The sequence below is a fragment of the Mus caroli genome, chromosome 18, assembly GCF_900094665.2.
Source record: "Mus caroli chromosome 18, CAROLI_EIJ_v1.1, whole genome shotgun sequence".
Taxonomy (NCBI): domain Eukaryota; kingdom Metazoa; phylum Chordata; class Mammalia; order Rodentia; family Muridae; genus Mus; species Mus caroli.
The window spans coordinates 33,888,874-33,906,594 of NC_034587.1; the positions used below are offsets into that span (position 1 = coordinate 33,888,874).

Consider the following 17,721-nt stretch of genomic DNA (forward strand, 5'->3'; position numbering starts at 1 on the left):
GCCCCATTTTGTTCTCTTGGAGTAAACTTGTATAATCATTCCTAAAAGAATTGTTCTGAAAGAGCAATTAAAGTAATATTAATATTTTGAATGCCATTTTGATTCTGGTTTATATTTAATACTTTTTTTCTTTTCTTTTGCTTGTTGTTTTCTTGAATCAAGATACTCAGAATGTGATCCTGGAAAACTTACAGAATTTTACATTTTATAAATTTAAAGTTTTTTTAAAGATTTATTTATGTTATGTATATGAGTACACTGTAGCTGTACAGATGGCTGTGAGCCTTCATGTGGTTGTTGGGAATTGAATTTTTAGGACCTCTGCTCACTCCAGTCAGCCCTGCCCACTCAGGCCAACTCCACTCGTTCAGTCCCTGCTCGCTCCAGCCCAAAGATTTATTTATTATTATAAATAAGTACACTGTAGCTGTCTTCAGACACACCAGAAGAGAGTGTCAGATCACATTGCAGATGGTTGTGAGCCACCATGTGGTTGCTAGGATTTGAACTCAGGACCTTTGGAAGAGCAGTCAGTGCTCTTACCTGCTGAGCCATCTCACCAGCCCAAAGTTATATTATAATATACATTTTATAGAATTGACTCTGTAGACCAAGCTGTCCTGGAACTCAGATCTCTCTGCCTGCCTCTGCCTCTGAGTGCTGTGATCAAAGATATGTACTAGCATACTCAACTAGATTTAAAAAGTTCAATGATCAGCAAAATTCTGTTTTTTTTTTTTTAAAGATTTATTTATTTATTATATGTGAGTACACTGTAGCTGTGTTCAGACACTCCAGAAGAGGGAGTCAGATCTCATTACAGATGGGCAATAGTACAGGTTTAATGTGTTTCCCACTTGTGTGACTTTGGAATCATTCTATAGCATTACTTATAATTGGGGAAAGAAGTCTGGGAGAGGGGAGGGATAGGGTTTTGTGTGTGTGTGTGTGTGTGTTTGTTTTGGGGAATCTTTGGGGATTTGGGGTTTTTGTGTGTTTTATTTCCTTCTTTCTCTCTGTCTCTCTGTATCTCTCTGTATCTTTCTCTCTCTCTTCTCTCTCTCTCTCTCTTAGCATGGCACATTTTCAAACATTTTTCATGTGCTTAGGTGCATCCAAGCAGAAGTCCAGTTCTCTGCAGGTAGCAGATCAGGACCTACTGCCACCTTTTCACCCATACCAGCCTTTGGAGTGCATAGTAGAAGAGACTGAAGGCAAGCTGAATGAACTGGGGCAAAGAATTAGTGCTATTGAAAAAGCACAGCTTAAGTCATTGGAGTTAATTCAAGGTGAGCCTCTAAACAAGGATAAGATAGAAGAACTTAAAAAGAACAGAGAAGAACAAGTCCAGAAGAAGAAGAAAATACTGAAAGAACTACAGAAGGTGGAAAGGCAGTTACAGATGAAAACACAGCAGCAGTTTACCAAAGAATACTTGGAAACAAAAGGTCAGAGAGACACAGAGTCTCCACACCAGCAATGTTCTAATAGAGGAGTCTTCATGGCAGGGGAAGAAGATGGCAGTCTCCCACAGGATCACTCTTCAGAATCACCCCAGCTTGATACAGTCTTATTTAAAGATCATGATATTGATGATAAGCAACAGTCTCCACCATCGGCAGAACAAATTGACTTTGTCCCAGTCCAGCCTCTATCATCTCCACAATGTAACTTTTTCAGTGACTTAGGTTCTAATGGGACAAATTCTCTTGTGCTTCAGAAAGTATCAGGTAACCAGCAGATTGTAGGACAGCCTCAGATTGCGATTGCTGGACATGAGCAGGGGCTATTAGTTCAAGAGCCAGATGGACTTATGGTTGCAACTCCAGCCCAGACGCTTACCGACACTCTTGATGACCTGATAGCAGGTGGGTTAAGAAATATATCTAAAATACTTCTCTTTAATCTGTGTGTTCAACTTCTTTAATGCCCCTTCAAAAACACAAGACTTTGTACTTCTCTATCTTAATTTGTAAAATTACTCTGATTCCTTAGGAATTTCGGGAGTGAATTTAAGTAAGCCCAGTAGCACTAGCACATGATGGGTGTTTCCCTTTTGTATTTAAAAAACAAAACAAAACAAAACACATTACAAAGACAAAGAAATAAAAGTTATAATCCTTTGGAAATTTGATATCAAAGCCATTCTGTTACTTCCTTGGTAGGAGTACTCAGTAGAGTCTCTTGTTAGGGCTTAGAAGTATACAGGTAAGGCAACCTGTTTAATTTTCTTGCCAATGAATTTCATGCTTGGACATTAGAACTTAAAAGTGGCACTGCTTTTTGTTATTAGACCAATTTAATCATCTCTAAATGGGAAAAGCTGAGCATTATGTGGTATAGAGTTTATATTCAGAAGATTAAAGTACATTTAAACTATTGTACTTGATGTTTGGAGATTGGAATTTTTGTTAACTCTTGATGAACAAGCATACAGACACACTTAAAAGTGTGCATGCATACATGGCACATTTGTGCACATACACATAAAAAGAAAAAGGACTAATAATCTTAAAGTTTATGTTTCTGTTTATTGTTGTGTGGGAAATTACAACTAGTTATGAAATGAGGTGCACAAGTTTACTTTCCCTTTCATTGTCCTTGCAGCAGTGGGAAAACAGTGCAATTAATCATTTACCTTCCTAAAGATGGCTGGTGAGTGTATCACCTCCATGAGAGCCCAGTCAGAATTGCAGCCAGAATGGCTGTTGACAGTGGATGAAGACCAAGAACTAAGATGTAGCTGGAGTGATATTCAAAGGCAGGCCAGTCCTCTGTCTCTTGATTGCAACATTTTTTTCCTTATTGTTGTCTGTTTCCTCTTGTCATATTCTCCTCCCCTTCCCACCCCAATTATACTATCCCAGTTTCCTTTCTTCTTTTGTGAGCCTTTAGTCTTCCTGATCTTTACTAAATCTTTTAAAATGTGGAATAAGATTAAATCAGGAATTTTTGTTGAGTATATGTGTTATTTCCATTGGTTATAGATATAATTTTGCCATTGAGGCTTCTCTGCTGTGTAATAGTATTGTGAAGAAGAAAAATGTCTATTTTTCTTAAAATTCAAATGCTGGGAAATATTTTAAGGAGTTAGGATTATTATTCTTTAATTTGAATTTTTATATTTTTTGTCCTACATTTCTTTTTAAGTAAAGTTTATTTTAACCAAAACAGTTTTAAAGGAAACTTGTAGTTAACTTTATGGTAATTTTTACAGATTGTACCTAAAAGTGTTTATTTTACTAAACTATTTTTAAATAGAAAAGATCTTTTACAGAGTTCACATGAAACTTAAAAATTACCTTAGAAAACATTTTTTAGTGTTATATGTTAATTGACGTAATAAAACTTAGACCTCAAATACTCATCACATTCTAAATAACTTAAATTGCCAAATAAAAAGTTCTATTTTATGAAGTCTATCTGTTTTTGAATGCATGGTGATAATTGTATTCTCTGCTCAAGATTATGACATGTCTCACTTAAAATTATTTTTCCCAAGTCTGATCTTCTTAATTCATGGTGACAAAAATTACACAAGATTAACTATAGATAACTATAGTTGTAAAACATTCAAGCGTATCATAGGGTCATGGAGCAAGCCATAGGTACAATTAATTAATTAATTCTATATCAATTTATTCTCATTAGTGAAAGGAAAATAGTATGTATCTTAAAGTTTCACTTGGGAACATATACATACATATATATATATATATATATATATATATATATAGAGAGAGAGAGAGAGAGAGAGAGAGAGAGGGAATATAAATTTCCCTCCATAGAGAATATAAATTTCCCTCTTTAAAAATGTTTTCTCATTATTGCTGTTCTACTTTCAAAATATATTCATGATAATTAATGAATTGTTTATATATATATAAAACTTATGTCATTAAGTTTATACATAAACTTAATATCATAACTTAATGTCATTTACTCAACCCATCTATAGCATGTAATCTTAGATATGTCAAATTCTATACAGTCCTAAACAGAATATTTAATCTTGATTAAGAATATGCTACCTCATATCTCTCTTCTAAAAGCATTGAGCGTTTATCAGTTATTATAAGAGCAAAGTGATCTTAAAAGTTAAAATATTTATCAAATTTATATGAAAATATATGTGATATGCTCATGGAAGCAGTTATTACAACTTCTATTTCTAATATTTTATTTGTATTTTGTTAATTTTCTTTAGTTTTAATAGCCATTTATATACTTCCTTGAAATTCAAAAAAAAATCCTTCTTGGTTGACACCAGTAATCCTAGTACCTGGGAAGTAGGCACAGGAGGATCAGGAGTTCAGAGTCATCCTTAATACATGACAAGTTCAAGGCCATTCTGGGCCATATGTCTCAATTAAATAAAAAGGAAAGGAAGGAAAATATACTTAGATTAAAAAACAAACTGAAAAAAACTCCTGAAATTTAGATCAATCCAAAGAAATTCAAATTGCTTTGACTATTGAACAGCTGTAGAAAGCATTCAATAAAATTTCATTAATATATGAAGAGGATTGGTTTAAAATTAGTATCAGTTTATCATCTGTGGAGCACTAACCATGTACCAAGCTTATTTAAACCATCTTAGGCTGTTTAAACTCTTCCCACAAAATAGATTTTCCTACCTCCAATTCTGCTTTTCACTAAAGCTTTGAGAAGGGAAGTAGAGGGTATCTCCCTATACATTTTCCTGACTCAGGATTTCCTTCTCACCATTCTTTAATAAGTCTACATCCATCTGCAAGAGGAGTAATATAGGGAGCTGCTAATTAGTATAAAATTGTACTCAGTCCAGCTATATTTAAGAACCTTAGTTGAAGTTGGGCATGGTGGTGTGGGCCTTAAGTTTGGGAACTCACAAAGCAGAGGGAGGGCAGATCCCTGAGTTCCAGGCCAGCCTGAGCTACATAGTGAGACCCTGTCTGTAAAGAAGGAAAAGAAGAAGAAAATGAACCTTAGTTGTCATATTATACATTTGATTTTAATAAAAGTTCTGCACTTATCTTAAAAATACATCTAAATACTATTAGAATAAGTCAGTTTTGTTTTTATGTTAAAATTTGATATGTATGTGAGTTAGTATGGTTTTGTGTCTAATACAGAATTGCTGTTGGCACTTGATGCACTTGTTTATATTACAGTTTTAAGGGGGCTGGAGAGATGGCTCAGCAGTTAAGAACACTGACTGCTCTTCCAGAGGTCCTGAGTTCAATTCCCAGAAACCACATGGTGGCTCACAACCATCTGTAATGGGATCTGATGCCCTCTTCTGGTATGTCTGAAGAGAGCAACACATACATAAAATAAATAAATCTTAAAAAGTAAAAATCACAGTTTTAATATATTTATTTTAAGTAACACTGCAGTGATCATTGTGAAGTTTGAAAATAAAAAATTAGGCCTGGAGAGATGGCTTAGAGATTAAGTACTGTCCTTCCAGAGGACCCAAGTTTAGTTCCCAGCACGCATGTCCGGTAACTCATAATCACTTGGCATATGTCTTTAATCCTAGCTTTCAGGACTCAAAAGCAGATGGCTGTGTAAATTTAAGGCCAACCTTATCTACATAAAGAGTTCCAGGCCAGCCAGGGCTACATAGTGTGACCCTATTTCTCACATATATAAATATACAAAGATCAACCACTCCAGTTACACAACATACATACAGTAATTAAAAATAAAATAACATGTTTAGGTTTTTTTTGTTGTTGTTGGTTTTTTGGTTTTTTTAGAATTTGGAGATCCTCTTATTTGGAGGGGGAACTTATAAGCTATTCTAAATAATAGTTACCGCTACTGTTAATATTTTACTTTTAGGCTTTAATTTTTGTTTTGTTTTTCAAGACAGGGTTTATCTGTGTAACCCTGGCTGTACTGGAACTTGTTCTGTAGACCAGGCTGGCCTCTTCCACAGAAGCAGAGGCAGATAGGTCTCTGAGGTCCACCTGCTTAAGTGCTGGGGTTAAAAGTGTGCCACCACCACCCAGCTTAGATGTTTTATCATTACTATGACATACCAAAAGATAGCCATAGCATTTCTATTTTGTCACAAATGTTAGGGAAGCCTTCTATGTTCTTAGCACAGCCCAGTTTGTTTTTTATTGTTTTGAGATAGGATTTTACTCAGTTGCTCAGTCCTTGAATTCAGCCTATAACTAGGCAGGCCTTGAACTTGTGATCTTCCTGCCTTGGCTTGTGGAGCAGCTGGGTTATAAACTTGTATGACCAGCCCTGGGACTGTTTTTGGTTGGGGGTAGGGGAAACAGGGTCTCATGTAGTCTAGGTTAGCCTTAAACTCCTAATAGTCTGTGTTCTATCTCCCAAGTACTGTGATTACAGATGAGTATCACCATACCCATTAAGTGATTAAAATCTTACAACATATTTTATCTCTCTAGTAGCAATAAAATTTTATGTTAAGATTTGTTATTATTCCATACTACATACAAAATTTTGCTTTGTTTCATAAAAAGTCAGGTCTTCTGGTTCTTCTATTGCCCTACTTTTGGAACAGTGTAAAATTTTTAATTTGAATTGTATATTGATTTTTTTTGTTGTAGTTTTCTGCTTCTGTCATTTTAAGAGACATTTTGTTCAGAGATAGGAAATGTTTTAAAAATTTATGAAAATGTCATGGTTCTAAAGTATAATGTTCTTATAATACAACCTTTATAACTTTCATTTGTAATTAATCCTATTAAAGTCACTTTCCATGGAATGGTTCTGATTGTCATTATTACAGAGAAAATATCTTAGATATGTAGCATACCATGTTTTGGGTAATAGAGCTGTTAAATACACAGGAAATGTGTATATTTTAAGTAAGTCCTATAAGGGAGTCTTTCATAACATCACATTTTAGCTTTTTACTCTAGTCAAATACTTTTAAAAAGTTTAAAATACCTTGCTTTTCAAAATTACTAAAAAAGAGATAACAGGAATAAATAAGACCTACCACTGAAAAAATAAGTCATTAAGGTGTTATATAATCTAGTATGTTGGGGGGAGGGTGTTGGGTTTTGGAGCTGTCTTCCGAACATAAAGATATTTTGGAATGTAACAACATTATCTGCCACTTTCATTGAATGACAAAAAGTCTCAAAGCTTTAAATAATTACTCCTATTTATAGCCGGATAATTAAATGTTACTTTTGTGGTGAATAAAGTTGTTGGAATTTATGTTGCCAATATGTTTTATATATTGGCAGGGAGGAGAAGGTATGGCTTATGTAGAAGCAAATCAATGCATCTTAAATTTTGCTGAGTTATTTTAGCTTCTAAATTAAACTGGAGTGGCACACACCCAACACTTGAAAGATGGAAGAGGGAGGATGAATAGTTTAAGGCCAGCTTTGGCTACACTTCAAGTTTGAGGCCAGTCTGGACTATAGGAGACTTTGTCTCAAAAAAAGTGAAAATTATAAAAAACAAAAAGCAAAAAACAAACTAGGTTGAGTTCTTTATACGTTTATTGCCATTGTGGAAGATTATTTTAATTTTTACTGTACTATTAGTTATATATGTTTTCTGAGTTTTTCTTTCTTGACCATTAATGGTTTTATTTTCCAATACAGTGAATAGTAATACTTGAAAGTATTGTAAAATGTCCCATTTTACATTTATTGAGCATTTATGTTGTGCCAGGTACTGTTAAGTCTTTTAAATATATTATCTCACAAATTATTAACATCTTTTTAAGATTAGTCCTACTTAACCCTTTGTGTGTCGAAACGCTATCCTCCGTGAAACAAAGATATTACAGACATAGTGTTCAACTGTTTTCAAACACCACATTGGGTTTGGCCTTGAATTTGCTTGGTAGCTTGGGATGACCTTGAACTCCTGACTTTCCCACCTACACCCCTCTCTACCCCCTCCCCCGTACTAGAATTATAGGCATGTATCACCATTCTAAACTGCAAACTACAAATTTTTGAGATCTCAAATCTATATTTCATTTTTAAAGTAATTTGACTTTCAGAAATATGCTTTTACCTAACTTAAAAGTAAATAGTAGCTGGGCATAGTGGTTCATGCCTTTAATACCAGCAGGTGTGTTTGAGCTTAAGGCCAGCATGGTTGCATAGGGAGTTCCAGAAAAGCCAGGGCTATATAGTGAGACTGACCCAAAAAGAGGTAAATGCTGAATTTAAACAGAAACATTCCTTGCTGTTTATTTATGTGAGAATTTATCTGACCTGTTGTCCCACCCCTCGTCATTGTTTACAGAATATTTGTGTCTAAGTTTTGCAAATTAAGATAAACATTCTTTTTTGGTTGTTGTTTGTTTTTTGAGGGGCGTTCCACTCTAGCCTTGACCTTGGGATCCTCTTGCCTTAGACTTTTGAGTACTGAGATTACAAGTATAGATCACCATATCTGACTAAAACCTTAAATTGTGAAATTTTATACTTCCTTATTGGTAGTATAAAATGCCACCATCTATTATATGTCCACTAACAACAGGCCTTGTACTCAGTTACAATTATTACCTTGTGATCTTCCCAAAAACTTTTCAAGGCAGGTATTGTTATTATCCTTACTACATATATAAATTAAGGCTCAAATAAGTTAAATTGCATGAGTTCAGAAAGTCATTCAATATAGGTTCTTCTGACTCCAAAGCTTGTGATTTCACTATAGTATGTTACTCAAATGGACATTTGTTATACATATTTTTCTATGTACAAACAATATTATTCATTAAAGTAGAATTCAGCAATATAAATATTATTTTTCAGCTGTGAGTACCAGAGTGCCTGTTGGTTCAAACAATCCCTCTCAGACCACAGAATGTCCTACACCTGAATCCAGTTATCAGACTCCAAGCAATATGGTTACCCCATCCACTCCACCTGTGTATCCTTCGGTTGACATTGATGCACATGTGAGCAGATTCTATAAATTTATTTTACATGTTCTAATTTATTATCAAAGGGAAATTGTCATTGTACATTAATGAGGAAAAGAAATATGTTTTATTGAGAACTCTTGTATAAATATATATATATATATATATATATATATATATACATATATATATATTTTTTTTTTTTTTCCTCCTTAGACGGAAAGCAATCATGACACAGCTTTAACACTGGCCTGTGCAGGTGGTCATGAAGAACTCGTATCTGTTCTCATTGCTCGGGATGCTAAAATTGAGCATAGAGACAAAAAAGGTAGGAAATATCACTCACAAATGAAATCTAAGTACTTATACTTCTCAAAATTGTAGAATTTTTACTATGAATAAGTAGTTCATATATGTCTATGTGTTTATGTGTATGAAAAATAAAGCTTTTTTTTTTTTTAAAGACAGTTTCTCTGTGTAGCCCTGGCTGTCCTGGAATTCACTCTGTAGACCAGGCTGGCCTCGAACTGTAAAAACTGAAAGTTTGTTAGAATTTTTTATTTTCTAATTTAGGTTTTACCCCACTGATCCTGGCGGCAACAGCAGGGCATGTTGGAGTTGTTGAAATCCTTTTGGATAAAGGTGGAGATATAGAGGCACAATCTGAACGAACTAAAGATACTCCACTTTCTTTGGCATGTTCTGGTGGACGGCAGGAGGTATGTTAACATTAGTTTTCTTTTGTAAATATTTTTTGCTTGTATATTTTTGATATGTTTGTGCTTCCTACTTTTTGGGATTTAAAAGAAAATGCACACACACATATGTATGCACATGCATGTGGATGCTTATGTAGCCCAAAGAGTTGAGATCTAAAGCTGAAGTTATAGTTATAGTTATAACTATAAAGTTATAGTTATGAGCTGCTTGATTTGGGTGCCGAGAATGACTGACGTTCGGTCCTATGCTCATGCAGAAGGTTCTCTTAGCTGCTGAGCCGTGTGCTTAGTATTTTATCTACATGTAAACCACACGTGCTTTACAAAGCTTCAGAAACCCGTGCTTTTCAACCTTCCTAATGCTGTAACCCTTGAATGTAGGTCCTGTTGTTGTAGTGACCTCCAACCATAAAATTATTTTATTGCTACTTCATAACTGTACATTGCTACTACTATGTATGGATCAATTCTGATATCGGATATGTGATTCCTATGAAAGGGTTTTTCAACCTCCAAAAGGATCACAAACCCACATGTTGGGAACTGCTGCTATAGACTTTCTGAGGATTGAAGTATGTTTATTAAGTATGGAAATAATGGAAATAATAGCACACACTTTTTCAAGGAATGGTTTTACCCATAAAGACAAATTACCAATTATCTTTATTTCTACATTTATTAGCATTCAGTCGTACAGCTTTATTAACATGTATAAATGCATATTCATTGCTCATTAATTGACAAATGGAAAATGTTTTATTTTAATATAACTGGGATTTTGAAGCTCTGAATTTCTTTTTCCTGCCTGGTCATGCGTAGGTTTAGGCCCAGGCTAGCCTTCAACTCATTATAGCTAAGGCTGGTTTTGACTTCCCCATCTGCCTTCTTTCACCTTACAAGCATATCAACACAGTTGCGTGCCACCATACAGAGCACAACACTGAATTTCTCTGTTTGAGCTGAGGTCTTTTATATAGCTGAGGGTAGTCTCAAAGTTGAGACAGTCCTCTGACTTACCCTCCAGAGAACCTGGATGAGCTGCCACACAAGCTCACAGTTTCTTGTTATGAAATTCAGCTGGACATTGTGGACATGCATATTTATAATTCTAACACTCAGTAGGCTGAGACAGGAGAATTGTAAGTTCCAGGCTAGCCTTGGCTGTATAGCATGACCCTTTCATGCTATAAAACAAATATGACCACAAAAAATGAAATTGCATCCATTTATCTACTGCTGCTATTTTAATACTTAATGCCTAATAAAATATATCTAAATGTCAGATATTTAGACAAGAAAATTGAAGGTGTTATTTCCTTCATTTTAAGTTGAGCACTACTGTAAACTTGGTTTTTCTACCCATATTTTCTTTTGTAGGTGGTAGATTTGCTGCTGGCCCGAGGAGCCAATAAAGAACATAGGAATGTGTCTGATTATACACCACTGAGTCTGGCTGCATCTGGAGGATACGTGAATATTATTAAGATTTTACTTAATGCTGGGGCAGAAATTAATTCAAGGTATCACCTGTTCACTTATCATTCATGATTGCTGAGTTTCTAACTTTTAGTTAAATGTCTTTAGTAGGAATTACATTTTAAATTATGAGATTTTTGCTATTCTTCATTTAGAAACATTAGAAATCTTTCTTTACTGACATTTTCATCTGTCATGCTTTTTGCTTTTTAGAAAATACAAAAACAAGGCAACATACTAATTTTCTAAGCACATTTCTTCCTTAGGACTGGAAGTAAACTAGGTATTTCTCCATTGATGTTGGCTGCAATGAATGGACATGTTCCCGCAGTGAAATTGCTGCTTGATATGGGTTCAGACATTAATGCACAAATAGAGACCAACCGGAACACAGCTCTCACCCTGGCCTGTTTCCAGGGTCGAGCAGAAGTAGTGAGTTTGCTTTTGGACCGCAAAGCCAATGTTGAACACAGGGCAAAGGTAAGAGTTTTATAATTTGTCAACTTTTTCAGTTTTAATTCTATAGAAACAAATATGACATTTCAACTCATCTCCAATGCAAGTTTAGGGAACCAAATATTCCTGGTGATGCAACAGTTAACATTTTAAATTTTTCATTTTTTTCCCCTCTTCCATTTCTTCCTCTTGCTTTTGGTTGTGAGCCACCATGTGATTGCTGGGATTTGAACTCATGCCCTCTGGGAGAGCAGTCGGTGCTCTTAACCACCAAGCCATCTCACCAGCTCTAAAATTTTTCTTTAGTAAGACATATACTTACCATTGGTAAAAGCTGTAAACAAACAAACAAAAAAGTTCATGGCTTATAAAATTTTTGACAGCTAAAATCTGGTTAACCATGACAAATTCTGAAAGATTCATGACTATTTGGAATTTAGAAATAGCACATCCATACTTTGAATTTCTTTACCTTGAATTACTAGGTATTTACATAGGGTAGGTAGAAGATTTGGGTGTTTTGTTTTATTTTTGTTGGTTTTGTTGTTGTTTTGTATTGTTTTGTTTTGGTTTGGTTTTGGTTTTTCAAGACAGGGTTTCTCTGTATAGCCCTGGCTGTCCTGGAACTCACCCTGTAGACCAGGCTGGCCTCGAACTCAGAAATCCGGCTGCCTCTGCCTCCCAAGTGCTGGGATTAAAGGCATGCGCCACCACTGCCTGGCTTGTTTTGTTTTGAGACAGGGTTTTCTGTGTAACAGAGCCCATGGCTATCCTGGGCTCACCTTGTAGATCAGGCTGGCCTTGAACTCACTTGCTTCTACCTCCTAAATGCTGGGATTAAAAGGGAGTGCCACCAGGCTTGGTAGGTGGAAATTCTTTACATGAGATGACAGCTGAAACCTTAAATTATTTTAGATTGGAAAAGTTGAGTGGAAATTTCATCCCTCTCTCAATTCTAACAGCTAATCTTTTTCTTTTTCTTTTTCTTTCTTTCTTTCTTTTTTTTTTTTTTTGGTTTTTCGAGACAGGGTTTCTCTGTGTAGCCCTGGCTGTCCTGGAACTCACTTTGTAGACCAAGCTGGCCTTGAACACAGAAATCTACCTGCCTCTGCCTCCCAAGTGCTGGGATTAAACAGTCTAACAGTTAATCTTTTTCTTTTTTTCTTTTGAGATGGGACCTCTTTATGTAGCTATCTTAGAACTTGCTCTTTTTGTAGACCAGGCTGGCCACAGAAATCATCCTGGCTCTGTCCTGCCTCTTCAGTACTACTATTAAAGGTGTGTACCACTACTCCCAGCCTTTTAGTTTTTAAAAAAATTATGTGAGTGAATGTTTGTCTGCATGTATGTGTACCATGTACATATCTAGTGACTGCAGAGGCTAGAAGAGCATGTTAGAGTCCCTGAAACTGGAGTTACAGGTGGTTGTGAACCATGATATGGTTTCTAGGAACTGAATTTCAGTTATTTACAAAAGAGCTAGAGCTCCTAACTGCTGAGCTGTCTTTTCAATCCCTCAGTTTATATTCTTAAAATATAGTGCAATACCATGAAACTCTGGTTCAAACACAAAGTTTGGTGGCAAGAGAGATGACTTAGTGGGTGGGATATTTATCTCTTAACCTGATGACCTGAGATTCAGAACCCTCACAGTGTAAGGAAAGTCCTCTGACTTCCACATGTGTGCCATGGTGTGCATCCCCCCCCCCCCACAACACATATAGAATAATCTATAGTAGGTTATTACATCAGCAATCACACATTTCCCCAAAATAAAAGCCCAGAATTAATAGTTACAAAGAAATTGAGGGCTAATTCTTTTGTACTTTCATGCATACATATGTGCATGCCTTGACTGTGTTCTCTACCCTGATGCCTTCTTCCCAACAAGTTCCTGACCTATTTTTTAAAGCATTTTTTATTACATTTGTGTTGTTTTTGTGTGTATGTTCCTGTGTATACAAGTGCATGCCAGGGCAATGTGTGGAAGTCAAAGGGTAACTTGAGGGTGTTAGTTTTTCTCCTTTTACCCTGTGGATATTAGATTCAAATTAAGGTTGATTTCCAGGCTTGGCATCATGTGCCTCTATCCACTAAGCCATTTCAACAGTGCCCGTGTACACATACACACATGTTTTTCATGAACATGGATGGATGGTTTATTTGCTTGAGCAAGGGCACTTTCCCTACAAGTAGTTACATCACTGAGGAAAAGGATTTTTTCTCTTCTAGCAACTGTTAACTACAAATAGCCCCCCTCAAGGGGGGGATTAGGATCTCCTTTGCCGTCAGTTTGCTCATTCTCTCATCTTCAACCCTTTGAAGCCCTACTTACACAGATTACACTAGCCTTGAACATGAAGTCTTCTTGCCCCAGCTTCTATAATGTTGGAATCCTAAGAGTATGACATTTTAGTTCCCGTACACTGTCTTTCTGCCTCAACATCCTGAGAACTGAGTTTAAGTATTTCCATGCCTGGCTTTGCTTTTCTTCTTGCATAAGATTGTGAGTGAGTGTACTCTGGCATGCCTCAGTAAATCTAACAATTTCACCTGCTACTTAGTAAAAATTATTTATTTGGGTGGAGAGTGCTGTTGAGACAGAATTTTATGACTAGGAATGGATTACCTTGAGCTCCTGGTCCTGATCCTACTAATCCACCTCCACAATAACTGGGATGACATGAGCTCTGAAGTTAATTTAGTACTACTGAAAACAGAAGGCTTTTTTAAAAAAAATATTTATTATTATATGTAAATATACTGTAGCTGTCTTCAGATACCCCAGAAGAGGGAGTCATATCTCATTATGGATAGTGCTGTGATTTGAACTCATGACCTTCAAAAGGGCAGTAGTGCTCTTACACTGAGCCATCTCTCCAGCCTGAAAACAGAATGTTATTTGGGGTTTTTTGGGGTTTTGGTTTTTTTTTTTTTTTTTTTTTTTGTCTTTTGTTTTTTGTTTGTTTGTTTGTTTGTTTTTTATTTTTCTAGACAGGGTTTCTCTGTATAGCCCTTGCTGTCCTGGAAATCACTCTGTAGACCAGACTGGCCTTGAACTCAGAAATCCAGATGCCTCTGCCTCCCAAGTGCTGGGACTAAAGGCGTCTCAGAAATCCAGATGCCTCTGCCTCCCAAGTGCTGGGACTAAAGGCGTGTACCACCACTGCCGAGCTTTGGTTTTATTTATTTATTTATTTATTTATTTATTTATTTATTTATTTATTTATTTATTTGAGGCAGGGTTTCTCTGTGTAGCCCTGGCTGTCCTGGACCAAGCTGGCCTCGAACTCAGAAATCCACCTGCCTCTGCCTCCCAAGTGCTGGGATTAAAGGCGTGCACCACCAAGCCTGGCGAAAATCAGAAATATAATCTGCTTAAATATTAATTAGTTTAATCTTTTTAAGAAATTACATAATTTCATTGCTTTTTTTGTTGTTGTTGTTGTTAACTGGTTTGAATAGACTGGCCTTACTCCCTTGATGGAAGCAGCTTCTGGAGGCTATGCAGAGGTTGGAAGAGTTCTCCTTGATAAAGGAGCAGATGTTAATGCACCTCCTGTGCCTTCCTCAAGAGACACTGCTTTAACCATAGCAGCAGACAAAGGCCACTACAAATTCTGTGAGCTCCTGATTAACAGGTAGGTAAATTTCTGTTATATGTAGAACTCCAATGGTCCCTTTCACTCTTTTTTTAAAAGTAACTTTAACATTTCAAAAAACAATTATTGCATGGTAAAGAACACTATAAAAATGTCAGCCTCTTATAGCAAACAGACTGTTGATATTGTTTTTGTTTGTAGGGGAGCACATATTGATGTTCGTAACAAGAAGGGAAATACACCACTTTGGCTGGCATCCAATGGTGGTCATTTTGATGTAGTACAATTGCTAGTGCAAGCAGGTGCTGACGTGGATGCAGCAGACAACCGAAAAATCACACCTCTTATGTCAGCATTTCGCAAGGTAATATGACATATAGGGAAAAGAGAACATTTAATAATTTTAAAACAATTCTAAGTTAAAACCATGTGCAGAATATAAACTGATAGTGTGGAATTAAGTATATCTGTATATAAAAGTCAATTATTTCTGGACATGGGAAACATATCTTTAATCCCAGCACTCAGGAAAGCAGAAGCAGGGGGATTTCTGAGTTCAAGGCCAGCCTATTCTATATGCGATTCAGGGCAGACAGAGCTACAAAATGAGATACCATCTTTTAAAACAAACAAACTTACAAGCAAACAAGCAAACAATACTATTGTCAAGCATAATGGCTCATTCTGTAATCCTAGCACTCAGGAGTAGGTGAAGGCAGACAGATCCAGAGTTCTTGGCCAACCTGGGATTATGAGTCTGTATCTGAAACAAAACAAAACAGAAAACATTGCTGTCTGTCCGGTCTTTTGTGGCTAAACTTAAGAGTTATTTGGTAGTTCATTATAATTAGCTTTGGTTTTAATTCACTTGGTATCTTGATTAGCTTCTATTATGTCATATTACTGAAAACATAAAATTTGGGGCTATGGAGATAGCTCAGTGAGTAAAAATTCTTGCTCTGCATGCAAGAGGACCTGATGCTTACACCCTTAGTCACATGCATATACATATATAGAAATGCATACACACACACACACACACACACACACGGAATTTAAGGAAAACAATAGATACATACAGATGGTAAAGTAGATGTGCTTAGACTTTATTACCTAGCATTCAGTTCCCAGCAAAGGCATTTAGAAAGTGTTTTATCAGCTGAGCAGTAGTAGTACACACCTTCCCCAGCACTCTGGAGGCAGAGGTAGTGTGATCTCTGTGAGTTCAAGGCCAGCCTGGTTTACAGAGTTAGTTTCAGGATATCCAGGCTTATACAGAGAAACCCTGTCTCAAAAAAAGCAACAAAAGAAAGAAGGTGTTTTAGCTAAAAAAATCATAAAGCTGAGAAAATGTAATAGACCACTTTATTCAATAGTAAAATTCAAATAATGCTTTGAAATCTAAAAATATTGGTGTTTTCAGACTTAGACCCCCTTAATTCTGAGATTTATTTCACAATCCCCATTTTTTCTTATTGTTAGCTTTATTATACAAAAAGCTATTGAAAGAAAATAGCTTTCCTATTTTCTGTGGGACATGGAAAAATTAGTATCTTGCCTATCATATATTGTTTGCTTGCTTGCTTGCTTAGTTGCTTTTGTATTTAAAACAGGGTATCTTTATGTAGCCCTACTGTCTTGAAATTCACTATGTTGACTAGGCTGGCTTCACAGTCACAGAGATCCACCCATCTGTCCCTGCCTCTTGAATGCTGGGATTAAAAGGCATGTAATGTACCACTGTGACAGCCTACTACCATATATGCTTGAGCATGTTCTTCTTATCTTTTTCTGTTTAAAACTGAACAGTGTCAATATTTTCATAATTTTAATTATGAACTTAGTAATCTATTTTAAAATACTATTTTTTCACATTAAATTGTTAAAACCTGGATAAAATTTCAAAAGACCCTTTTGTGGGTTTTTTTGTTGTGCTTTTTTTTTTTAGGGTCATGTAAAAGTTGTTCAATATTTGGTGAAGGAAGTCAGTCAGTTTCCATCTGATATAGAATGCATGAGATACATAGCAACAATTACAGATAAGGTAAGTTTACTATGTTATTGAAGCACATTTTTATTCCTTATGGCATTCTATGCCAAGAAGTATAATTCGGGACTTGTTTCCACTGGGCATGCATTCAGTGGCAAAAAGGCCATGAGTTCAGTCCCAGCACCAAACAAAGAGCTTGTTCTTTTTGTCATCTACAGATTAAGAACTTGGGTCTTGCTGGGCGGGGGGGCGGGGTTGGGAGGGGGGTGCTGCACTGTGCCTTTAACACCATCACTGAGGAGGCAGAAGCAGAGCCATCCTGGACTATAGAATGAGTTCCAGAACAACCATCCAGGCAGGCATACACAAAGAAACCCTGTCGTGGAAAGAAACCTTTGTCTTACATGATGATGCACACTTATCATTCTGAGAGGCAGAGGCAGGATTTCTAGATGTTTGAGGACAGCCACATAAGGAAATGTTGCCTCAAAACAAAACCCTATTTTTGCCACATTGTAGTTTCATACCTGTATTTCTAGCACTTGGACTTCAGAGTGGGGAGGTTCAACAACTCAACTAACAATTACAGCAGTTTAGTGGGTTGAAAGCTAGTTT

General features: G+C 36.1%; 1 protein-coding gene across 6 annotated transcripts in view; it reads left to right on the forward strand.

Moving 5' to 3' along the window:
• The window catches only part of LOC110285020 (ankyrin repeat and KH domain-containing protein 1), a 106,409-nt gene that overhangs the window by 63,653 nt on the left and 25,035 nt on the right, over window positions 1-17,721 (forward strand). For 4 of the 6 annotated variants that reach the window (XM_021151052.2, XM_021151053.2, XM_021151055.2 and 1 more), the window contains exons 15-23: window positions 1,110-1,868; window positions 8,754-8,899; window positions 9,080-9,191; window positions 9,437-9,582; window positions 10,960-11,102; window positions 11,325-11,538; window positions 14,980-15,155; window positions 15,318-15,480; window positions 17,065-17,160. In XM_021151052.2, coding sequence (XP_021006711.1) covers window positions 1,110-1,868; window positions 8,754-8,899; window positions 9,080-9,191; window positions 9,437-9,582; window positions 10,960-11,102; window positions 11,325-11,538; window positions 14,980-15,155; window positions 15,318-15,480; window positions 17,065-17,160 — 1,955 coding nt within the window. Of the gene's footprint in view, window positions 1-1,109; window positions 1,869-8,753; window positions 8,900-9,079; window positions 9,192-9,434; window positions 9,583-10,959; window positions 11,103-11,324; window positions 11,539-14,979; window positions 15,156-15,317; window positions 15,481-17,064; window positions 17,161-17,721 lie in introns of those variants that run through there. The other 2 variants (XM_021151056.2, XM_029472079.1) reach the window with 2 other exon arrangements.